The sequence below is a fragment of the Protopterus annectens genome, chromosome 6.part0 (assembly GCF_019279795.1).
Source record: "Protopterus annectens isolate FY-2018-M chromosome 6.part0, PAN1.0, whole genome shotgun sequence".
In the NCBI taxonomy this organism is placed as follows: domain Eukaryota; kingdom Metazoa; phylum Chordata; order Ceratodontiformes; family Protopteridae; genus Protopterus; species Protopterus annectens.
The window spans coordinates 484,796,960-484,822,920 of NC_056737.1; the positions used below are offsets into that span (position 1 = coordinate 484,796,960).

Genomic DNA, 25,961 nt, shown 5'->3' on the forward strand with positions numbered 1-25,961 from the left:
TAAGTATGCTTCTTCCACCTCTGCCTACAAACAGTCCTTTCAGTCCCAACCCAAGCCAGGTAGTCTGTGACTAGCAGCCACAAGGATCATCCACTCCCTTGTCTCATCGTCTCAGTCTGTCTCTTGTGGCTTGGAAACTGATTACCCAGGACTCTTGGGTACTTTCCATAATCAAAAAAGGATACTTCATGATTTGGGAAAAATTCCCCTCATGCAGAGGGATTCCACCCCCCCCCCCCCAAAGATCAGTTGAGCTTCTTTCCTCAAGTCATCAGAGATCTGATCTCTTGGGGAACTATCAGAGAGGTTCCCGCTTCCCAGCAAAGAAAGGGATTTTACTTCGGGATGTTCTTGGTCCCCAAAAGAATGGACCTTGGAGACCCATTCTGGACCTTTCCCATTTAAACACCTTTCTCAAAGTCCCTTCTTTCTGTATGTTGACTCAACCCTCCCTCCTCTCTGTTATTCTTCCACAGGGGTTCATGGTGTCCCTGGATATAAAAGATGCCTGTCTTCATATTTCCATCCACCCAATGTTCTGGAAGTTTTTGTGTTTTTCTGTAGCTTCCTTGCATTTTCAGTTTTGTGCTATGCCCATTGGTCTCTCTGTGGCACCAAGGATTTTCACAAAGTGCTTTGCCCCTGTTAATAGCATTTTGCCGAATGCAGGGAATTCAAATCTTCCCTTATCTAGACAACCTTCTGATTCAGATTCAGTGTCCAGAACTACTTCAGGCAAACCTTTCCTTCACTATTGCACTTCTACAGAGCTTGGGGTTCACTATAAACGTCTAGAAGCCTTCCCTCATCCCTTCGCAAGATCAAATTTTTCTGGGATGCAGAATACAAACAGACAAAATGCTAGCCAGTCTCCCAATGGAGAAAGTTTTGTTCCCGACTTCCTATTTTGGGAGCATTCTTCCTCTCCAGTTCTTGACAGCTAGGGACTGACTTCGTCTCTTGGGGTGCATGGCATCCACTATCCCCATGATCCGCTTAACAATACTACACATGAGGATGTTGCAGTGGTATCTAAGAACTGTGTGGAAGTAACACTTGTATCCATTAGAGTTCCTGATTCCACTCCTGCCTTGCTTAAAAAGGGAACTAGAATGGTGGATCCACCAGGTAAACATAAACCCTGGCCTACCTCTCTACAGCCACCCCTTCCTTCCCTAGAGTTATTCACAGGTGCTTCAGACACACGTTGGGGTGCAACTCTCCAAGTCTGGAGGGTCAGAGTTGTTTGGTCTCCCAAGCAGGCCCAAGAACATATCGGTGTAAAGGAAATGAGGGCACTGGTATTGGCACTGCAAGTCTTCAAAAATAATCTTGTTGCAGGAGTCCTGAGGTGGTTCACAGACAGCACCACAGCTCTCTGGTACATCAACAAGCAGGGGGGGGGGGACGAAGTCTTACATTCTATGAAGTCTAGCCCTACTCGCCTGGGAATTAGCCTTAAAAAGCCAAATCCTCCTTATAGACTGTTTATCTTCTCTCAGCCCAGAATGCAGTGGCAGACTGTATAAGCAGGTCCTTGACCCAATCCCACAAATGGGTGTTGCACAGGGATGTGTTTCTGGACCTAATCCATCATTGGGGTATGCCTCAGGTAGATCTATTTGTCTCTTCCATGAACAGACAACTTCCAAAATTTTGTGCCAGGGTCCCACATCCCCTGGTGTGGAAGGTGAACACTCTCCCTTTCCCATGGAAGGGGATGTTTCTGTATGCTTTCCACCCGTTGCCTCTTTTACAGAAGGTCCTACTGAAGACTCAGCAGGATCAGCCAAAAAATATTGTTGGTGACTCCCTTTTGGCCAAGGCAGCACTGGTTCCCCCTTCTGCACCTAGCCAGGGGCAATCGTCACAGGATGGACTTATTCACACAAGACAAGGGGACACTAGTACATCCACAACTGTCAACTCTGAATCTGACGCTATGGGTGATAGGGTTTTAATCCCTTACAGGCACTTTTTTTCTGAGGATGTGCTAAAAGTTTTACAGGTGGCCAGAAAACCCACAACTAGGAAATCCTACATTTCCAGATGGAAAAGGTTTTCTATCTGGTGTCATAAAAAGGACCTAAAACCACTGTTAGTTGATGGCCCGGTTCTTGGCCTATCTGTGTGAATTGATGAGGGCTGGGTTGTCCTACTCTTCGGTGAAGGCTCATCTTTCAGCCATTATCTGCTTGTCTGCCTATGAGTCCACCTTTGGCTTGTAGGTTAGAGGTAAAACTGTTCCCTAAAGGCATCCTTCATATCAGTCCACCGAGGAAACCAATACCTCCTCCTTGGGATCTCAGTTTTTGCTGGAGAAACTTACACTGGGATCTTTTGAACCAGCAAGCTCCTCTTCCCTACAACATTGTACCTGGAAGACTGTTTTGTTAGTGGCCATTACCTCTGCTGGAAGGGTCTCAGAGTTACAAGCCCTGATGTCCAGTCCTCCCTTCACTGTCTTTTTTTTTTTTTTTTTATTTTACATTTGTTGACCGGGCTGGTCTAACTGGATATATGTCCATTTTTTGTAGAGGCCCAGGGAGAAAAGCTCCACTACAGCATTGTTATAAAATTGTAACCAAAAAATAGTACATAAGAAAACATATTTTAAAAAATTAATTTGATATAGAGACCAATAAAAGTGAAGTATTCATTACATAAGAGAATCTAAAATGACACGTGTCTTTCATAAAGGTAGGGCTTCCCTCTGCACTAACCCCTCCTTCATGCCCAAGGTGGTTAATGAGTTATCCCTAAATCAGTCCATTAACCTCTCTACATTTTTCCTTCACCTGAAGCAATTATATAAGTCAGCACTAAAAATTAAAAGCACTACACCCTCACTCCCCACTGGCCCTTGTTTTCAATTATTAAGGAATTCCCAATATTATTCTAGCATGTCCAAAGGGCAGTTATCAATCTCCTCTCCGGTCCAGCTGGTGAATCTGGGAATCATGAGGCAATGTTATAACTGCCTCATGTACACAGACAACCCTCTCCTCCTCTCACATAACACAAATACTTGCGAGAGATGCAGCTGTTAGCCAAACTGGAGGCTGAGCTCTCTCAACTCAGGACTGGCAAGACCAGACAGGAGGAGAAGGCAACTTCACACACCACAAAACCAGCCTCACATAATGCTACCACACCACTGAATCAAACACATAAACACACAAAGACATACTCGGAGGCTCTGAGTAAAAATTTACCTAAACAGCAGAGGCCTCCAAAGCAGACACCCAAACAACTGCTACCTCAAGACACCCCACAAGCAACACATAAACCACAAAATCAGTGTGCAAAGCAGTCACAGCCCTTAAGGCCAAATACAACACCAAACATACTTGTCATAGGTGACTCCATAGTCAGACACACTGACGTCCCACTCACCAGGCTGAACAAGGAGAGGGTCACAGTAAGCTGCCTATCGGGCGCTAGAATCCGCCACATAACACAAGCACTCGGGTCACTCCACTGCAAGTACAAATATGACACAGTCATTGTCCATGCTGGTGTGAACGACCTGAGACGTACCTCCCTGGACTACATGAAAAGAGACATAGAGGAGCTCTCTGATTATGTAGCCCAGGCAGGTATGACCCTGACCCTGAGCAGTATCCTTCCTTCACCAAGAATGATGCCACAATATAGAGACAAGATGATCAGCTTTAACAATTGTCTGGTGTCATTCAAAGGGGATCCAGTGTCTGTCTGCCTGGGATGACATGCTTGGCAAGCCACGCTGCTTCGCAAGGGACGGCTTGCACCTGTCACCCCTGGGATTCCGGATATTGGCTAAGGCTCTTGCCACCCCCATAGTGCCTAGGCAAGGCTCAAATTCTAAACCTACCACCCTAGAAAACAAAAATGGGAAGAAACTGAGGGTAATGCTGCTCAATGCCAGAAGTCTAAATCTCAAAATGCATGCACTCGAGGCCCTTCTCAGTATGGAGAACATCGATGTCTGTGCTGTAACTGAAACCTGGTTCAAGGCTCCTGAGAGCACCCCGGCACTATTAGGTTTTACCTCATATCATGCGTTCCAGCCCCAAAACCCGGACCACACCACAAACGGAGGGGGTGTATCCATATTCATGAAGGATATCCACACCTCCAGGTTGGTGGCAACACACGAAGCTTCGGAAACCATCCAGGTGCAACTAACCATAGGCAAAACTGCTCTACAAATTGTAGCATGCTACAGGCCACCCTCTCAAACTCAGGAACCCCACACAGCCTTCCTGAAGACACTGGAGGGTATAAATGTATCTCCAAACACCATCATATTGGGTGACTTCAACTACCCGAATATAGACTGGGAACATTACTCAAGCCCTAACTTTCTAGCCCAACGGTTCCTGGAGTTCATAAATTCAAATGCCATGGAACAGCTAGTCACTGTTCCCACGAGAGGAGAAAATATACTAGATCTCATTATCACAAACATGGGGACAAAATGCTCCACACCAGAAGTATATCCCTCATTGGTGAGATCTGATCATAAACTAATCTCACTGGAAATCCACATCCCGCCCCACCCCAAACAAAAAGACCACAGTGAAGAACTTCTCTAAAGCAAACTTCACACTACTCAAGACTGGTGTGGTATCCTTCAAGGCCCCTGAGCCAGTGGAAACCACAACCCAAGCTGCAGAAACCCTTACAAATGCCTTCTATGAACACCTCCAGGACTGCATGGATCAGGCAATCCCAAATAAAACCAAGACTCTTTCCACAAAGGGCAAACGTCCAGTCTGGTGGACCCCAGCCATTAACAAACTTTACAATAAGAGGAGAAAGCTGTTACATGATAGAACAAAATCCATAAAAGGGAAGTCACCCCTGATCATTATTAGTAAAAAAATACGAGCACTCATAAAATCAACTAAGGCCAATTTTGAGAGAAAAATTGTCATGGATTCAAAGGACAATCATAAGGCCTTTTTCAGCTATGTTAGGAACCTGGGTGGAAACTCCCAGATAGGCTCAGAATTAGTCCAAAATGATACAAAAATCACTGAACCCACAGACATTGCCAACATACTGGCAGACAGGTTCAGTGCAAACTTCACCCCCCTCTCCCCCCCTAAAGGAGAGATAACTATCCCAGCGGAGTGTAGCCTCCCAGACATATCAAATGCGCAGGTGAAAGCTGCTCTCTCTAAAGCTAAAAACACAGCATCAATGGGACCGGATGGTGCTACACGAGCTAAATGAGGAATTAAACCCGCACATAAGGCAGCTGTTTAATCTCAGCCTTACCACAGGATACATGCCCAAGGAGTGGCGTACGGCAACTGTGGTCCCACTCCACAAAGGCGGTGCCTCTACGGACCCTGGTAATTACCGCCCCATAAGCTTAACAAGTCTAGTCTGCAAAGCTATGGAGAGGATCATAATGGAGCTCATAAACAAAGATATAGGGGACTTGCAGACATTGGACCCGACCCAGTTTGGCTTCGTCAAGGGCAGATCATGCCTTTTGAACTTGGTCGACTTCTTCGAAACAGTCACCAAGGCCATTGATGAGGGAAAGGCAGTCCATACAGCCTACCTTGACCTTGCAAAGGCTTTCGACACAATACCCCACTCAGGTATTGTAGAAAACCTTACCAGCTTAAATGTAAACCCATATGTCACAAGATGGGTTGCAAACTGGCTTAAGGACAGAACCCACAGGGTTAGAGTTGCTGGCGCTATGTCAGACTCCAAGCCGGTCACAAGTGGTGTCCCACAGGGCTCGGTCCTTGGCCCCTATTGTTCGGCATCTACTTCTCAGAAGTACAGGCCAACATGGGAGGACTTTGGCTGACAAAGTTTGCAGACGACTGCAAACTGGGCCATAGTGGAAAGTGCATCGGACACGGATATCCTTCAGAAGGGACTCACGGAAACAGATAGCTGGTGCCAGAGCCATGGCCTGAAGTTAAACGCCAAAAAATGTATAGTCATACCCTTCGGGAAAAACAAGGTAACCCCAAGCTACCATATAGGTGGCAATCCACTAAGCACAGAAGAGGTTGTCAGGGACCTGAGGACCCAGGTTGACAGTGGCCTTTCTTTTGACACTCACGTTGCTAAAGTGGTTAGAAAGACCTTCTACATTGCCCACCTGATCATGAAGGGATTCACATCCAGATCTAGTGAGGTCATTGTTCCCCTGTACTCTTCACTTATCAGACCAATGATCGAGTACAATACCCCATTCGGGATGCATCTCACCCAACATCTGCAGCAATTGGAGAGACCCCAAAAGTTCCTTACCAAAAGGATAAAGGGACGCCAAAATCTGTCATATGCTGCCAGATTGAAGAAACTCCAGCTCTATTCAGTCGCATACCGTCTGCTCAGAGGTGACATGTGCCTGACATACAAGGCCATGTCCAACCCGGAATTAATGGACATGCTCCACCTCAAAAAATCCAAATCCACCAAAACCACTAGAGCAAGCAACTTAAACCTTAGCACGGATATAAATAGGACGTGCTGGAGGGATAGATTTATCACTCAGAGACTCCCTATGCTGTGGAATAAAATCCCGGTCCATGTGAGGCAGAGCACCTCGCTGGCTCTATTCAAGAGAAATCTTGACCTGTGGATGGGAGAGCGTAGGTTTACCCCGGGAATCATCTCCGTGTCACTGCTGGACAGAGGCACAACAAACTAATGGGTACAGTATTTTTTCATATAAGGGGTGGCGTAAGCCACAAAACTTTGGGCTAGGCTTATAAATGCCTTAGGGCAGATAGCCTAGTATAAACCTATGAACCTTAGTGTCACAGTGAGAGAATATTGCACACCTTGGATATGCACAGGCAGCTCAGATACTATCTTGACAAAATCAAGCTTATTCACAGATCTGACCTACCTGTTTGTCTCTTACCACCCGAGAGCTCTGGGCAAGTCATTATCCAAGCAAACTATATTTCTAACTGGATTTCAAAAGCCATTTTCTTTTGTTATTTGTTAAATGGTAAGACCCTTGCTTCTCCTGTGAAAGGCCCATTCTACTAGAGCAGTTTCTTCCTTGGGAGCATTCTTTAAAGGTTTGGGCATTGGTTTCCATACTGGAGGGAGTTACATGGTCCTCTGTCCATACTTACACTAAACACTACAAGCTTGACAGCATCTAGTCCAGAGCTAGGTTTGCAAGAGCAATCTTGCATGGATTTATTGAAAAAGCATTGGCTAATCCTCCTCCCAACCTTGAGCTTTGGCATTCTCCCTTAGGTTATGAATACTGCACCATATGAATAGAAGGACATAGAATAGTTGTGTAAAATCTGGCATTCTCCCTTAGGTTATGAATACTGCACCATATGAATAGAAGGACATAGCCATAGATGTCTGTCTCTTCTATATGGGGTAGTATTGCTTTCCCCCACCCTGCCTTCCCCCTGATGCTTGCCTAGTTTCCTGTTGATGTGCTTCTCAACTAGAATTTCAGGCTGGTGCAGTTCTGAGGTAGGTTCGTGCTGACGTCCGCTTTATACCAAACTTCTCTTTATGGCCAGCGTACGTGTTGTGTGGTTCAGCATAGCATGTACCTCGCAGTAGCATTAAGGCTTTTGGATACTGGCCAGACGTACGAGTCAGCCGGAAGCGGTCTCCCTTATGTTATGAATACTGCAGCAACTGAAGAACATCTATGGTTATGGTAAAGATTTTACACAACTATTCTTTATGGTAAGTAAATAACTTCTTTTTTGTGAAATCCCTCCAAGCCCTGGTCTCAGTGCTTAAGTGAATACAAAAGCCAAGATATTCAACATATTTCTTAAAAGACTTATCTTAAGACCTTTAAAGTGATTACTGAGTACGAAAAACAGCAATGCAGTTTAATGTGTTTGCAGATAATTGCATCAAATAAAAATATCGACAGTAAGTAAAATATGTTTTTCAGATTAAGGTGAACTTCAGTGGAATTCTGGTACTTGCATGCTGTCAACAGAAAATGCTGGCACTCATTCAGACAACACCGGTACCATGCACCAGCAGTGACAAAATGTCCCCTATTTGCAAACTAACATACATAAGCTGTTGCTGATGACAGTACTTTCAATAATAGTATGCATGGATTACATGTGATAACCTAAGCACAGTTAAAGGTATTGACTAACAATTCATTACTTTTGCAGGAGTACCATGTAGATCTGTAGTGAAAGAAGAAAGGGATGAAACCAGCAGGAAGAGCAGGATTTGGAGGAGAGGAAAAATTAAGGAAGGTGAAGTGGAAATGGTTGTGTGTGGTCTTCTGCTGGAAGAGTTAATGTTGACTTAGTGGTTTGCTTGGAATAGCTCATCCTCAATTACGAGTGAGATGGATTATAATCTGAAAGTGATATACGGACCAGGCTGAAAACTTAAACATTGCAGATACTCCAAGTAGACCGTCTTTATCAGGCAAGCATGGCAAATGCTAGAAAAAGAACTAGTGGGTCTTTGTGTAATACTGCACTTGCCAGAAGAAAAAGAATTTCATAGATATACTCATACTGGTTTACAGGGAATTGAGAGTGTAATGAGTTGACAAGTTTTAAAAATTCATTACAGAGTACTTTTTTAGAAATGTTGGGGGAGCAAATGGTTGTAACTAAGGAAATAATCCCTTTGAGCTTGGGACATAGAATCTAAAGTGTCTAGACATAGGGCTTACTTAGTTTATTGCTATTGGCTGCCAAAAAGCAATTACTGGAAAACAGAAATCTAACCAAAACCTAAGTTACTAAACCAAAAGTTATTGAAGTACTTGATATTGTAAAGCAGTGGTCCCCAACCACCGGGCCATGGATCATTTGGTACTGGGCCACCAGGCACAGAGTGAAATGAAAAAATGTATGTGTATGGGTATCTGTGTCTGTCTGCATGTGAGTGAATGCGTGCATGAAAGAATGTATATGTGTATGAAAGAAGAAGAAGAGACTGTATGTATGAGAGTAAGTAAGCAGTGAGATTGATCGAGCACTTATTGCAGATTCGCTAAGCAGTGCTTTTTCTGTTTAGTGAGTGTAAAATAAAAGTCAAGGAAACAGAAAAAAGTGTGTGTACATTTGTCTACGTGTGTGAGTGAATGAGTGCATAAAAGTAGAAGAGACTGTATGTTTTCTGACTGCATGCATGACTGAATGCATGCATGAAAGCAAGAGATTGTGTGTGAGAGCGATCTTGCATGAGTGAATGTGTGAATGAAAGCAAAAAGGACTGCATTTATGTGTGTGCATTTGTCTGCGTGTGTGAGTGAATGCATACATGAAAGCTGAAGAAGACTGTGTGTGTGTTTGTGTGTGTGCACGCGTGAGTGTGATCCTTGGCAGTGGCAACAGCAATGAGGTTTGCATACCTTTCGACCATACCACTAAACCTCTTACACAATAAGTCTGGACCGAACCGAATAATAGGAACATATTTTAAATATTGCCATATTGCCCTTATAAGCTTAGAAAGTCAACATGGTTGCCATTAGATTTCCGTACCTGTTGACCATAGCACTCAGTCTCTAAACTGTATAGATTATAAGAACTTGTACTGGTTGGGAAGATGAGCAGATGTGTCACATCAAGTCCTTTTGCAAGAAGATAGACTGTGAACATGGTTGGTTAAGAGTTAGAGATAATTGAAGTTGTATAACCTTAACTTCGGGAATATATTTCCATAAGAACAAGATACCTGATAAAGGGGAAAGTCAAAAAAGTAAAATAAATCAAAGAAAGGTCATACTGCAACTTCGAAAAGTGAAATAAACAAGCTGACAAACAATATAAGCATAGTGTGAGACGATCAAGAAAAATTTGAAGAAAATTTATGTAAAGATATTGAGCATAACAGGAAATCTTTTTTATAGATACACAAGATGTGGAAGGAGTAAAGACATACAAATAGATAAACTGTATGTAGATTCTAAAAGTTATTCTCAGACACAACAGATTATAGATTTACAAAATCTTATGCAAAACAGTTTGGTTCCAGAAAGTGGATGATAATTTGTCTTAGTGACATCTAGGTAACCTGAGATACTGGAATCAAATTAGATTATATTGAAAAAGAAATGTGTAAACTGGATCCAAACAAAGCACAGGGAGGAGACAGAATTATTAATAATGACCTGAGAACACTTCAGCAAGAACTTACAGTAGCATTATATCTGTACTAGGTCATATAAATATGGGGACATTCCTAGGATTGGAGACTTGCGCTTATTAAACCTGTCTTTAAGGGAAATGGGAGTAAGACAAACCCAGAGTCACAGACCCTTACGTCTACTTTCATGTTGTGGAAAAATATGGCAAAGGTAATATTGGATAAGTTATTGTCAGAATTGGATAGGTTGGGGCTTTAAAACCGTACATCAGCATGTATATGTTGGAAATAGAGTCTATGTTAAATGTTCAAACATCCAAAATGTCGAACATTACATGGTCGAGACCAAATGTTCGACATTTGGATGTTCGAACATAAAAAAAGAAAAAGAAAACACAGAAAAAAAAACACTTTAACAGTGTAGGCAGGAGGGCAAGCACCCCTGCACCCCCCCTACTTAAATATACCAACTCCGAGACTGCACTTTAGTGCAGAAAAGGGAAATTCTCCCTGTCTGCACCATACGGTGCTGTTGAAAGTCCATCTTTGAGCACTCAAAATTTCAAACATTTGGTCTCGACTTTGTAATGTTCGAAAGTTTGAGCGTTCTAAGATTTGACAGGTACCCTGGAAATAGATGTATTACCACCTGTAACATGTTCTACAACAATATAAGTGTGTTTTAAATTCCGAATCTGTTTACTGGGAAATAAGTATTGTGCTTTCTTATTTCTGTTTTCCTTAATGTCTGGTTTGTAAAATTAGAAATGGTTGTTTGATTGCAGATTTTCGATGTTTAGTTTTCTGTTCTTTTCCACTCTCCTGTCTTGGTTGTTTTTTTACCTCAGGCTTGACACTTCATTGGTTCTTTTTCTAATTTTAGGGTTAGATAGTTACTAGTTGATGCTTACAATACTGTATATTTCTGACAGCAGTAGTCATTTAGTGTTGGCTTTTTCAGAAAAAATGTGTGTGTGGAGGCTGTGTTTGTCTCGTGTTTCTGTAAACTGTGGATAAGGCCATGTTCTTTAGAAAGTGCAGCAAATGTGGCCACAAGTCCCACCTCCAAGATGCACACAATCTCTGTTTTCCTTGGGTGGGTCATTTAGATACAGAATGTGATACTTGAAAATATTTCAGTCAGAGCAACTTACAGAAGGGTAGAACCATTTTAGACTGCCCACCTTATAGGAGCACAGAAACTAGTTAATTCTCAAAGTTCTTCCTCTCTTTAGTTGAAAAAGAGATAGACAACAAAGGAAAGACGAGAAGAATTGAGGAAAATGATACTGTCAGTCTTCGCCAAAGGTAGCAGAACTGACTCTTCCCATTCTAAGACACTGCAGCCCCCTGTCTTGGATTTAGGTCAAACATTGCTTGGGCTTCACTTCTAGAAGTATCAGGTGGTCTTGTTTCTGCTCCAAAGCAGAAACTTAGTTTCTCCTTGGAAATGGAATTGCCTATGTATGCAGAATTGAGACTTCCTCCTGCTATGTCCATGAGGTCGACTAGGTCTGTATTGAGTCCTTTGGTACATGTGGACTGGAAATGGATGCTGAAGGCCTTCAGCAAGGCTGAAACTGAGCCTGGTGTCCTCTTTTCTCCACTGTTTGAGTATCTAGAGAAAGACCCCTTCTGCACATCTTATAGGCTGTTTACCGAAGTCCTGTCTCGGCACTGGACATTTTAGAGCTGATGTGCCTTTTATATTGATGCAAGTGGTGGTCCTCCTATCATTGTTGGCCCCTCTCTTGGTACCAGTGGCCTTGACACTGACTCGAGCAGTACCAGGGTCTCCTAGGTACAAGGTTACTGACATTGACAGATTGGTGCTAATGTTGACATCAGCTCCCTCAGACAACCCAAAGTTAGGATGTATATAAAACTTGAGACTGAGGCAGTCTTGGCCTGTTGAAACCACCTGAGGGAAAGAAATGCTGCAAGAAGCTTTTTGATATGCCCACCTATGTCATAGGTGGTCCTTCCCATCGCTCGCATAACTGATCTGCTCCATAGCAAAGACATGGTGAGAGTTCTGATGTGGCTGAGCCTGTGTCCAGGACACCAAACAGGGTAATTTTCCTCCTAGAGACAGAGAAGCATGAAGCAAGTCTTCTCTTGGAGACTCCTTTGTGATGGCAGCTGTCATCAGAAGACCTCTGTCTAAAGAGAACCATTTGATCCATCCAGTGGATAGAGATGCTACGTCACTAGATCATGTGGGAAAGCACATTTACAAGTCAGACACTTATTTGGGCTATAAACTGCTTGGTGCATATTGTTTGTTTTCAGTGTGATCTAAGAAAATTCTAGACACACTGAAAAAGTTCTGTCTCAGTGATCTAAGCTGTAGCCATTGGGGATCCTGTGTAGAGTTACATTGTTCCCCATAAGACTGATGCATTTGGCAACAGGCTGACACATTACCATGAGAAGGCAGGTCATACTGTGCCAGTTTTTTTTTGTTTTTTTTTTGGGGGGGGGGTGGATTTCAACATTCCCTTTACCAATGCCCCCTTTTAATGGGTACTTGTTGTTTGGGCCCCGGGTGAAAGAAATTGCTCAAGTGAAATGAGGACAAGTTACTCACTGCTGTTAAGGTAAAATTCTCAATTCTTTATTGGATGTTTACTCGGAACCAGAAGAATGCAAGGATCTTGCGGTTTTGGTTTTGTAAATCCCCACAAACCACAATTTGAGGAATGCTTAGTGAAACTCCAGAGGGCAGAGAAATTTCCCTGCAGAACTACTGCCTGAGAGGCAGAGGTAAGCCCCAAAATCTGGTCTTCCATAGCCCTCCTCCTTGAAGTCATTCACTGCATCCCTGAGAACTTGCCTGACTGCCCATCTATGGAAGCAATTGTGGATCACATATCCCTTCATCTATCATTGTAGCAGGCCATCGCACAAGACAGATTGATGAGGGGATATAATTCCCAGAGGCTCCACAATTCTGTTTACTACCTCTCCCCCAGCTGGCTTTCCATTCTGTCCGAGATACTCCCATGTTGTGAAAAGGAGGCGGCCAAAAGGGAAGATGCAAACCACCTCATGAAGAGAGCAATCCAGAAGGTTATACCAAACAATAGAGGGTCTGGTGTTTACTCCAGATTCTTCAGTCCTGAAAAAGACAAAGGATGTCAGGTTGATCCAAGATCTAAGTAGCTTAAAATATTTGTGTAGAAAGCCAAGTTCCAAATGGACACTGTGCAGTTGATCCTTTCCTGCCTATGTACAGCAACACAAAAGAAAAACAAGAAATCACAACTGCAAAGTTTGAAGTAGGGGCTTTAATGCAACTCACTGTTCTAGCTCCTGCCAACAAGCTTCAGGGAATCTGAGCACATTGTTTTAAAATCATAATTAAATAAATCTAAAAGCATGACATTTTCAAGCTACTAGCCAATCATTCTATTTAAGTTAGTTCTTGTTTCAGAGCCTTGGGTTTTAAAGTGCCTAAGTTCAGTATGTAATCAGCCTGTTTCTACTGCACATGTTTCTGTTACAAGTAATATGGATATAAAAGATGTTATAAAATGCTAGCCTAGTTGAATTCTTAATGTCCCAGATGCTCTACGAATTCCCCATTGGTTTCACAAATCTAGACTGCAAAGGCACCAATTAAATTTTTCCTTACAACCACATTTCACATTACTATTTTTTGATCTACTTAATCACATAAACAGCAGTGCCTACTGACTGAATTCCTTTAGCAAAAATAAACCATGCTTCTGCTGAATCTACTATGTACCAAAAATCATGCAGGTTGTATCCTGTTTTGCAAGGGTTTGCCGGTTTATAAGCTAGAACAAAATGAAAAGCAATTTTTGTAATAAACCTTCCCAGTGATAATTAAATAGCTTGTGTAGTATTACATTCTGTAACAAAAAAGTTCTGCTTTGTTGTATATCAAAAATATTGTTTTAATAACTATAATTAAAAACAATTTCACTAGGAATACCCAACACCTGTTCACTTGACTTGTTAATACTTCTTCAGCTATTTCTACTATAGTATCATTATTCCCTGTAGCTAAAATTGTCTTTAGTATCACTGCGTTTGTTACAAAGGTTTGTCCATCTGCTGCAAACTATCTTTGCTCTAAGGTATTCTCCTTAGGGTAAGGCTTTCTTTGTGTACTCTCGATGTTAACTGTTAGCGTGTAAACCAGTTCTGTTTTTGTGAAGTTTCCTATACAAATTGGGCATAATACATTTTCCATTACCAGCAATTATTTAAAAATCTAAATATGAACTCTGAGTTGCTAAGAGTGAAGCTTTACTGGATCTGCTGTTGAACAAGTATCTTGTAAATTATCAACAATACAGGTGCCTCCTTTGCATATAAAGTAGTAAATCATCAGTAAAAAAATAATACATTACTCATAACATTTTAAAGAAATGTGTATAAGAACATTCTTCTTACCATTTCCCTGTAAGTTTGCACAGAGACGAGCAAAAGGGGCATCCATTGCAGTACCCTTTAACCTGTTGATAAATAAACTTGAGAATTCAAAAATGCTGTTTACTGTATAAAACTTTTGTCAGCTGTTATCACATTGTGAAATCGGATCCTTGTTTAAAAACAGTGCTTCTATACTAAAGACATGTTCATAACAGTGTAAAGACTAAAAACATCCAGTTGTGCGTTAAACAGACCCAGCTTTACTTCCAGAAGTTAAGCTTTGTTCCTTGCCTCCTGAAGTGAAATCTGCAAATCTCTCTGACATTTTTACAAGCTGTCTGAGATAGAAAAGTATCCATATTTTGTCTACAAGACACAGTTCAACTAATAATGGACTTTTTCAGCCAGTTCATAAGAGACCCTTATCAGCAAGAATATTTATGACTATGCTTGGATTAGCATCTTCTTCGGTACTATCGCATGCCAGAGTCCACACGAGGAAAATCCAGTGGTACCTCATCAGTTTATGGTACCAAAGTTCCCGGCCAAGTGTCCCTGATTGTAGCTATGAAATGGTCTAACAATGGAGGAAATATTCTGCATACTCTGATGCTCACAGACAACTTTGTTTTTACCTCCACAGGACCAAATCGTTTTGTCAAGATAATAAAATGTGTCTCCTCCTCTTCTCTAAAACTAGGAGAGTAATCATCTGGAAAGTGTTACTGTAGAAACTTAATCTGACTGCATTTTATACATACATTCTGCCAATAGCCAAAGGGCATTCTACAAGCTTAGTTGCCACTTCTGTGGCCTTCTTCAGAAGCTCTTTCTTAGATGACATGTATCTCGTCAGCACAGCCATATTGTCAAGCACTTCAAGTTGAATATAATCTCCAGATCTAGGGATTCCTTTGAATCTGCCATCCTCAAGGTATCCTGCTATGTTATCTGGGAAGCAAAGCAGTTCGAGATTTTGTACTATTAGTCAAGGCAAATGGAAGGGGCGTCATTGTGTATTTAGCATAACACTGGATCATTGCTGTCACTGTCCATCCACCTTGACAACCCTACCACCATTTCCCATCCAGATAGTCACCATCATCCCTGGATAGAGCTTGATCTGAAGCCTTTTTCTAGTCTTCCTTGATACTTCCGTCTGGGGTGGTAACAAATAGGAATGCTGTCCACTGTGGGAGAGGGAAGGAGCTTAAGCACTGGTGAAGCTCTGAAGTAGAGAAGTTACCAATGAAGATCCAACAGTTGAGGCTGATAGAGAGGGACAACAAGGATTCAGAGTTATGGTAAGTATATAACTTTAGCTTCATGACCAGTGTTCCAGTTATTTCCATTAGAAGTAACAGCTTTAATTCAGGAGATAATATGCTGCTGTTTTTCTGACATGTTTAGGGCTGTCATTTAGTCTGTTGCACTAAGTGGTGATTTTATGCTCAAACTCTTTATTCTCTTCACATTGTAGTTGAAGTACCTTGATTTGTCTTCTGTAAAATAGGTGCCTTGTCTTCAGCAAAATGAGTGTCCTGAACAAGCTTCTGATCCTTGCATTGTTGGGATGGCTGTTTCAGGTAAGCAGCTGTATATGTATGTTTAACTGTTACCTTTTCATTTATTAAAATTGCATTAGCTTTTTGAGAAGCTACTTATGTTGGCTGTATCAGATTTTCTGCTTCTTCCTTTTAACAGGCAAGTTTTGTGTCTTTGGAAGTATGGTACCATTATTCCTAGGTCTAAATATGATATTAAAATCTCTCTTGATTCTTTTAGGCTTACTTAACAAACTTTTTGAATAACCATATGTTTATCTTCCTTTGATATCACCATTTGTGTACTTGCATTGTGCTACCAAACTTTTGATGTGAAGTTGTCCCATCTCATCTTAATTCTTTACTGAAGGGTTCGGAACCGATCCTCTGTTCCGACTCAGCCGCTTACTAAAGCTTGAGGTCTCAAACCACCTTGTGGCTCCATCCCTATGCCATGATGCTCTAGTGCCTTCCTCAGATCTTGTTTGCCGCTGAAACAGATCAGGTTGTTACTGGCTCTGGCTAAGTGATTTTATATAATTCTTATTTCTTAGTGTTAGTGTTAAATATATACACTCATTTTTTAGAGCATTTACTAAGTTTGGAATCCTTCTTGCTAGATTTAATAGTTAGTTTAGTGTGTGTGTGTCAGGCCGACTTTTTTTTGGCCTTTATAATCCCTATTCCCGTTAGAGTTTGCAGTGTTTTTGATATTTAGATTACAATAGTTGTTTGGTGTGCCTTCTTATATTTATAGATATAATGGTGTGGTTACTTAGACAATAGATAGTTAAAATAGTTCTGTGGTAAACCTTGACAAGAGTTTGCAGTGTTTTTTGATATTTAGATTAGAATGGTGGTTGGTGTGCCTTCTCATATAGAGGTATATTTAATAGTGTGTGGTTATTCAGGTAGTAAGTAGTTGAAATACTTCTGTGGTAAATTTTTACCAATAAGAGTTCCCTATCTTGTTATTGTCTTTGTGTGAGAGTGTAATTCACAGAAAACTCGTTTAAGTTAGAGGGCCTTTAACCCGTTTTAGTTAGTGGGTTTATTATTGAGTATGTGTGAGTACATAATGGCAAAACAGAAGGAGCAGAAAGATCAGAAACCTTCGAGTTTTAAAAAATGCCCTAAATGTTCCCAGAAAATATCCCTTATTGATGGAAATTTGGAGTGCGTCTACTGTCTGGGACCACTCCACTTGCACGAATCTTGCTCGATTTGTCATGCATGTAGTTCTAGGGTCCTCCAAGAAAGAAAAAACAAATTGATTGTGAGGGGCATGATAAAATCTTCCTTTCAAGAACCCATGGAAGAGGGTCAAAGTCCACCAAAATCTACTTCAGCTGGTGAAAAAAGTTCAAAGAGGTCTTCTTCCTCTACTTTGAGCACGTTGGAGCCATCCACTAAGCTTCCTAGGATGTCTTCCACAGACACTCAAACATCTGACTCAAGACCTGCTGCCTTGACTCCACCCTTAACGGAAATGAGAGCAGTTCAAGTTCGGAGCCGGTCCCGGTATTGGAGCCAATATCTCAAACTTTCAGGTGTCCCATATTACAGTCTACAGTATCGGCACCATCCTCTCAATCCTGCAAAAGCCTATCAGATAATGATATGAATCGCTTGGTGCAGAGATTCGTTAAGACACCAACGTTGGCCAGACTTTAATCGGATCTGACTCCAAGAAGTTAGGAGCCGACTGGAACCATTCCCCTGACTTCTGTTCCTCCTCCGACCTCAGCGGTGGTTTCTGAACTGGAATGCTTGGAACTTGTGATGGAGCCGTTGGAACCAGGAACCGTTTTGTTTTCTTTGGTGCCAATCTCTCTTGACTGTCTTGGTATCAACTGAGATGTCTAGGAGCCAACACTCGCCGGTCAGGTCCGGGGGGGGGGGGCAGTCTAACAGAAGCGTTTTTGGTTCCAAACTTGCCTTTCGGGGCCTCGGCTCAAGTGAGCTCGGCTCCTACCTTGGCTTTGGAGCCACCCCCGTGGTGCCGGGAGCATCGCCTGACTCCTCAGAGCTGGGAGCTTTCTAGCACCATGGGAGGGGGGCCTTCACAGCCATGAGGAGAGCTCTGTCACCAAAGACATCCTCACTACCAGAGCCAGCCATTCCACCCCCAAAAGCTAAGGGGTGTCTCCCCGCACAGGCGATTCCACAAAAGCATAGAGACCCTAAACCTCAGGATCCCCCATTGGATGAGACCTTATCTTCTGAAACCTCCCCGGAGAGTCCCACAGAGGTCGTCCCTAGGAAGAAACTATGCAAGAGGAAGCATATCGACTCCCAGGATGAGTCTGTTACATCGGATACGGACCTCGAGGAGTCAGAGGGGTCCCCAAGGTTACCCTCTGAAGATGTCTTCTTTGCAGACATCCTAGAGATCCTTAAACAGAGAAGTGGCTGGAATCCCATCAACCCTTCTGATGAAGAGTCCATATACGTGAAGGCTTTCGGATCTTGACCTTCATTCACCTGGTTATCTCCGCCTTTCGATGAGCTCATGGACTTAGTTTGTCAAAAGGTGTGGAAGGTTCCAGATTCAGTGGAACCCGTCCCTAGGAGGCCCAATAAATTCATTACTGCACCAACGGACAAAACCTTTTTAACCATAGGAGTGCCTGTGGATGCTGTGGTGGTGGCGGCGGCCACAAAAAAAGACTGGTCGGAAACTTCGACATCTGTCCATCCCCCCAAATGAGTTGCATACAATGGACAGGTATGGAAAGTGCATGTTTTCATCAGCGGCCTTTACCCTTGGGTCGCTGAGCTACCTTATGCATTTCACAAGACTGCAGAGAGATCTCCAGAAGGAGCTTGGAGATACTGTCCAGGGTACAGTAGCTGCATGGGTAGCAGATAGTATCCTCCCAGCTTGCTACACTCAATTAAGTGTTAACTTGTCCATGTGTCTTGTATCCTATGCAGCCAATGGAGCGAGAAGGTCAGTGGGTTCTGGGATTGCCCACAAACGTCATTCCTGGATGCACTTATGTAATTTTTGCGAAACCCTTTAAGTCATCCTTTGTCAATATCCCTTTTGATGGCTAGTCCTTGTTCGGGCCTAAAGTCAAAGAAACGCTTACCCGGTGTGAACAAGAAGGGATGACTGTCTCTGCCATTGGAGTCTGTTTTTCCACTCCTTCTAGACCCTATCCCAAGGGTCAAAAGGGTGGGAAAATGTGGTTCTGGAAATCCCAGAGGGTCTTTCAGGACACACTGGATGAATCTTCCTCCAGGGGCAGAGGAGGAGGTAATAACGGAAGATGCTGCCCAGACGGCAGAGGGGGGGGGGTCTGCCGAACCAGGGTGACTGAGAATCCTTCTTTGGGAAACCCTATCGGCGCTCCTGAAAGGAGGCCCGACTGTCCCTCTCTGGAGGCAGTTGTGGGACACTTGTCTTTGCACCCACAAACCTGGCTAGACATAAAAGACAAGTGGGTGCAAAGTATTATATCCGGAGGCTACACAATCCCCTTTTCAATGCCACCCCCAAAAATAGAGAATCCCAGATGTTCCACCCAGTCACAGGGAACAAGCAACCTTAGAAATGCAAAAGTCGCTGCAAAAAAAGAGTCATCCAGCCAGTCCCAGCAGACCAGATAAGATTCAGAACTTACTCAAGGTTCTTTTTAGTTCTAATAAAGACAAGGGACTGGAGACCCATATTGGATCTCAGCAGACTTAAACTAGTCAGTAAAAAAAAAAAAAAACAGTTCCGAATGGTCACACTACAGTCAATACTTCCCTTTTTAGGGAAAGACAATTGGATGTGCTTTATAGACCTCCAGGATGCGTACTACCATATAAAGATGGGCAGACCATCCAGGAGTCATCTGCGGTTTTGCCTGGGAGCCAGTCATTACCAATTTTGAGCTCTGCCTTTTGACCTCACTACTGCCCCCAGAGTATTCACTAAATGCATGGCAGTACTTACGGCTCATTTGAGGCATCTAGGATTCTGGGTGTTTCCATATCTAGACTGCTGGCTCCTAACCACCACCACCAAGCACCTACTTATTCAGGGAAGAGACACTACCCTGAAACTATGTGCCAGCTAGGGATTTCAGTAAATTACGAAAAATCTGCCTTATTGCCATCAAAACATATTGTCTATAAAGGCATAGAAATAAACACAGTAACCATGGTAGTCCAGTTGCCTTCAGATGGAATTCAGTCTCCTCAACTACAGACCTGGGACCTTCTTTACAAGATGAAAGTACAAGAAAGGACAATCTTGAAAGTACTAGGGACAATGGCAGCAGCAGTAGCGTTGATTCCTCTAGCAAGACTACACATGAGAATCCTCCAGTGGATGCTTTTCACCCAGTGGTCCATGCAGGAACTGCCAGTGACCCATCTCATAACCCTGACGGAGTCCTGCAGGAAAGACCTTCATTGGTGGCTACACTCCAACCAAGTAATGATGGGTCAGCTAATTTTTCACCCTTCTCTGGTAGCCACAGTGACCATGGACAACTTCCCAGATAGGGTGAGGGGGCATTATCGGTGAAGAACAGACCAAGATACTTGGCAGGATCACGAAGCTCATTTGCACATCAATGTACTAGAGATGGAGAGCGGTGCTGATGGCGTTCCAGGCATTCTAAGACTCTCTTCTGACAGGTACAATTACAATACAATCGGAAAATATATTAGTTGTTTGGTACATAAACAAGGAGGAACCAGATCTTGCCCTCTTTGTCAGGAGGCCTTGAGAGTATGGCAGTGGGCGACATCCTCCCAGCGTTTTCGGATAGCAATACACATCCCAGGGAAATCCAACGTGATAGTGAACAAACTAAGCAGAGCGATTCTGATGCCACATGAGTGGTCCGTAAAGAAAGAAGTAGCGGATATGATTTTTCCCAAATGAGGCCAGCCTTGCTGCAATCTGTTCACCACAGCCATGAATGCAAAATGCAGCAGCTACTTTGCCCTAATTCCCCTTCCGGGGAAGTTCCCAAGGGATACAGTTGTACACCATTGGCCCCCGGGAATCCGTTATGCATTTCCACCCTTTCCTGTAATACACAAAGTTCTTCAGAAAGCCAGCAGTCTGGGAAGGACATTGATTCTAATAGCCCTGTACTGGCCTCATCACGTATGGTTCCCTTTCTTGAAGCCTCATCTTCTGGAAGAGCCATGGATTGTAGACCCAGTGCCAGACCTCCTGACACACTCGTCAGGGGCTCTCCATCTGTCTCTTCATTCCCTCAAATTGACAGCATGGCTGCTCCGATTCCCAAGATATCCAGGATATATGACCTCACCCCTGCAGTCCAACATATCCAAATTTCTTCTCATAAGTTGTCAATAAGAAAACTGTATCTTAGCAAATGGAAAAAGGTTTTCTATCTGGGCTGTTAAAAATCAAATCGATCCATTCTCAGTACCACTTTCATCTATTTTGGAATTAAACTTATTAAGACCACCAATCAAGCCACCTCTACCACCGTGGAATTTAAATTGTGTTATCGTGCATTATTCTTCTCCCTTATGAACCTGCTGCATCATGTAGTTTGAAGTTTCTGATTTGGAAAACTCTGTTTCTAATAGCGATTACATGAGTTAGAAGAGTGTCGGAGCTACAGGCCTCTCATCTATGAAACCTCCTTACCTGGTATTCTATAATGACAGGGTTTCATTACGCAGTAACCCTTCATTCCTATCAAAAGTGTGCTTGGAATTTACTTGAAATCAGTCCATAGAGTTACCAAATTTTCCCCAAGTATGGCAATAAGGCAGAGTACATGTTCCATCAGTTAGATATCCATAAACAGCTGTGTATTTAGAAAATCTGATCAACTTTTCATATCATTTTCAGATAATAAAAAAGGTTTGGCAGTATCCAAAACTACCTTGTCCAGATGGTTATTGGATTGTATCTCCTTTACCTATGATTCTACAGACAAATAGTTGGAGAATAAAATAAAGGCGCACACTACTAGAGCGGTATCCACTTTGCAGGCCTTTAGAGCTAAATTAACAATAGATACTATTTGTGCAGTAGCAACGTGGAAAAGGCCTCATGCCTTTATTACTCATTAAAAAGTAGATTGGGCCTCTAGGGAAAGGGGTACCTTTCATTCCACTGTCCTGAAGAATATCCTCCCGTGAGCCACCCAGGAAAGATGGTGCTAGGGACGTTGTCCCATCAGTAAAGAATGAAGACGAGATAGGACAGCTTCACATAAAGAAGTTATGTACTCACCATAATGTTCCATGTGAGTTGTCCATCTCGTCTTCATTCTTACTTCCCACCCTCCTACCCCCAACTTTTTTTGTTGTTGCTTTTGGAGGACCAAGACGTTTTTGGGGAGATATTTGGTAAGCGTTGATCCTTTCCGGGGCTTGTATATGATATATTTAGGTGTATTCATCTATGTATAGGGGTATCGATACATCACAAACAAGATTTGAGGAAGGCACTAGAGCATCATGGGATAGGAATGGAGCCACGAGCTGGTTTGAGACCTCGAGCTTTAGTAAATGGCTGAGTCGAAATCAAGGATTGGTTCCGAACTCATCAGTAAAGAATTGAGACGAGATGGACAACTCACATGGAATGTTATGGTGAGTATATAACTTCTTTGTTCAGTCCTCTGCTAGTTCAAATAATTCTTTATCCACTTTTATCAAACTAAGTGATGCGAGTCTCCATGTGTTGACAAACTCATAATAGATAATTTCTCAGTCGATATCTGTTTTACTGTAATTTTGTCATTTTGATACATTTATTGATTTATAAATGTCACTCCCATTGTTGGTTTTATAACCATATTACTACACGCACTACCTTTGATCACATAGATGAATTAAGCAAAGTATAGTGACATGATAATATCTTCTGTTTACAGTTCCAACATTGTTTTTCTGTGTTTAAAGATGCATAAATGGTTTAAACACTATTAGATCCTTAGTAGTGTTGTAACATCTCTATGTACATAGTCCTGTCATCTACTGTCATACTAACACAATCTTGTTAGTATGTGAATCTTGTGCAGTAAGTAGTTTGTATACATAATATCATCTCAAAATAGTGCCTTACATTATTCATAAATCATCTTGTCTATAAATTATTATACAGACTTTTTTGCAAGTCTCACCTATTAAGGAGGAACTTGTAACCTCCTTTGTGTCATTCAGCAGTCATTATCCCAGAATCCTGATTTTTCTTCTAACCTTGAAATAGTAATCGGTCATAATTCTACATTATAACTCTATTATGTAGTGTTCGATTGACTACATAGGTTGATAGGTTCTTACCAAGCTTTCAGGCAAGTACACCATTGAGAAGTTGTTCCAGATCATCTGGATGGAGTTTACTAGCATCTGCCATTAATCATCTTTTCCCTATATATTTCAGGTAAAAATTTGCTTTCACCCATTCATTCTTCCAGACTGGTTTTAAAGGTTACTAGGGAAGTAATCTACTTGATATGCAAAGGGAGCCTGTTCTAGAAATGGGATTTGTTGGATTTAGGTACCTGTTACACAAGTTAGTATTGCTAAAATGGCTGTTTGCTTTACCAAAGGCTCTTTTTAGGTAAAGAAGTTCAGAGTGTGGGATTTGTTCGTAGCATAAAAAGCTAAGCAGAGATCTCCCCCTCAGTAGACACTATGAAACTAAGCATAGAGGTTAGATTTTAGTCTGTTAAAACAGCTAAGGGTTCTAAGAACTGAAATATTTTTTTTTCTTTGACAAAACATTTGAGGTTTCATGAGTTGGTTTAGGTGCGTAGTAATGTACATTCCAAAGGGGCATTATATTGAATGATGTTCCTAATGGATGAATAAAGAGGGGACTACAGTTCTTTGGACTTAGAGGAGATACAGCAGTGAATAAGTTATACAACGTTAAAGGATATTCTGACCTTGAAGAAGATACATTCATCAAGGGAGAGTTTGTCAACTTAGCTAACAAATTTTCTGACTGTCAGATTTAAGTGGAATGTTATTTGTATAATGATTGTTGGAAATGTTCATTTGCCAAAGGAAACCGCTACATTTGTTGGCATCAAGGGTAAGCCTACGATTAACTTCAATAAACGTGGTTTATCCTTAGTACCTTGATATCAGCTTTCATGTCAGAGGAGGATCCCAGGACAGAGCCCTGTAAGATACTGCTAGTGACATTTTCCCATATTTTGCAATTACTCCCAACCATAATTGTGTAGATTTCAGATATCTGTGTTTGGGTTAACACTGAGATAGGAGAGTTTTAGTAATCTCTTGCAAATACCATTTGGCAGGATAAGGTTGCAATTCTGCTTTGAGGCACAGCATCTTTACATGTTCCCATGACACCCCATCCTATTTGTGTAGCATTCACTGTCTTGATCCCTTCAGCTGATTTCAACAGGCCCCTGGCTTAGGCTGGCAGAGTGAGTTTGGATGTTAGGAGGGTGCTGGTCCCAGGAGCCACTGTAGCCATTTGTAGAGGGAGGGTTTGCAGCTTAAGTTACAACCATCAATTCTCAGCTGTGATGTCACGGATATAAATCCAGTGGTATTGAGGCATGATCTTTGAGTTGACCCCATCCCCCTACCTGTGTGTTAGTGTCACTGATGTAAGTCCACCTGTAATGAGACGTGATCTATGACAGTGACACGTCCTGTGTCCTAGAACAGGACCACCCTCAGATATGACAAAATGTTTGACTCATTACCTTTCTGAAACTCTGGTCTCCACCAGAGTTTTAGCAGTAGCTCTACTTGTGCCAGAACATAATCTCAGTTGTCTGTACATGCAGGAAGGAAAAGTCTTGTCATCCCTTTCCCTACTCCCTGATAAACACTATCAAGCATCAGAGAGACTAATCAGACTTGGATTGCTTGGATCATATCAGCTCCAAAAAGCTGTCCAGTTTGTCAGTAATACTAGCATGAGGCATGGCATCAAAAGCATTGGCAAAATCCAGGTGAGCAGTACTGACTCTGTATGCCTGTTATCCGTGTCTTATGTAACACATTCAGTGAACTCTGCTACATTCTGCAGGGTAAGTCTGCCTTTTATGAACCCAGACTGGTGTGAATCCAAAGATTTATTTATTTAAATTTGTTTACCAAGGTTAAAATACTGATCATAAATGACCAATTTCAGTCTTAGCCTAGGAAATAAGGTCAACTATGTAGTTAATTATTAGTTGTGCTGTAACATTTTCCATAGTGTTGAAAATACTTTTGAGATGTATGGAAGTGTAATTCTATGGGTCAAGAGAGGGATCAGCTTTATGTAAGAGTACCACAACAGACAGTCATTCTCTCTCTCTTGGGGATGTAACTAAGGGAGAGAGTGAAGTTGAGCTGATGGGGTGGGGTTTTGCTTGGTGGTACTTTGTACTTCTCATGAGATATAACAGAATGTTGTCAAGACCCATGCAACTGATATTTCTAATGCTTGGAAGTATCAGAGGGCTTGGTCCAGAGTGATTTGGAGGGGGATTGCGGGTAGGGTTGCCACCTGTCCCACTTTGCAAGGGACAGTCCCTCTTTGGGCAGTTGTGTTCTGCAAAAAAATTAAAAAAAATAACAAATGTCCTGAGATTTTAGGACAAAGATATTTCCTATATTTTATGTAATAGTTGCATAAAACAGTTATTCTGTATCTGAAACACCTAAATGTTATAAGAAACAGAATAAGCAACTAAAATGCTACAAGAATAAGCTTTTATTTAGGCAAAACAGTGAAGTTCTGTCCTTTGTACTGGTCCTGGGTATGTTTCGCCCTGCAAAATCTGACATTTGTACCAAAAATGTCCCACTTTGGGCATTTGAAAAGGTGACAACCCTAAGTGCTGGAGTTGAAGGGATGGTGGGTGGACTGAAATTTGAAGAAAAATTGTTCACAAATTACATCAAACATGAACACATCAAGTAAGTAGTATGACATTTGAGCTTCTCCACATGCAACTTACC

The 25,961-nt window shown here is 42.1% G+C and overlaps 1 protein-coding gene across 1 annotated transcript in view; it reads left to right on the forward strand.

The window, feature by feature from the left end:
• CDAN1 (codanin 1) overlaps window positions 1-25,961 on the forward strand; it is a gene marked incomplete in the record, with an annotated part of 1,645,523 nt that overhangs the window by 964,761 nt on the left and 654,801 nt on the right. The window contains 1 exon segment of the mRNA XM_044074210.1: window positions 16,001-16,073. Within this exon segment, the coding sequence (XP_043930145.1) occupies window positions 16,001-16,073 (73 nt within the window).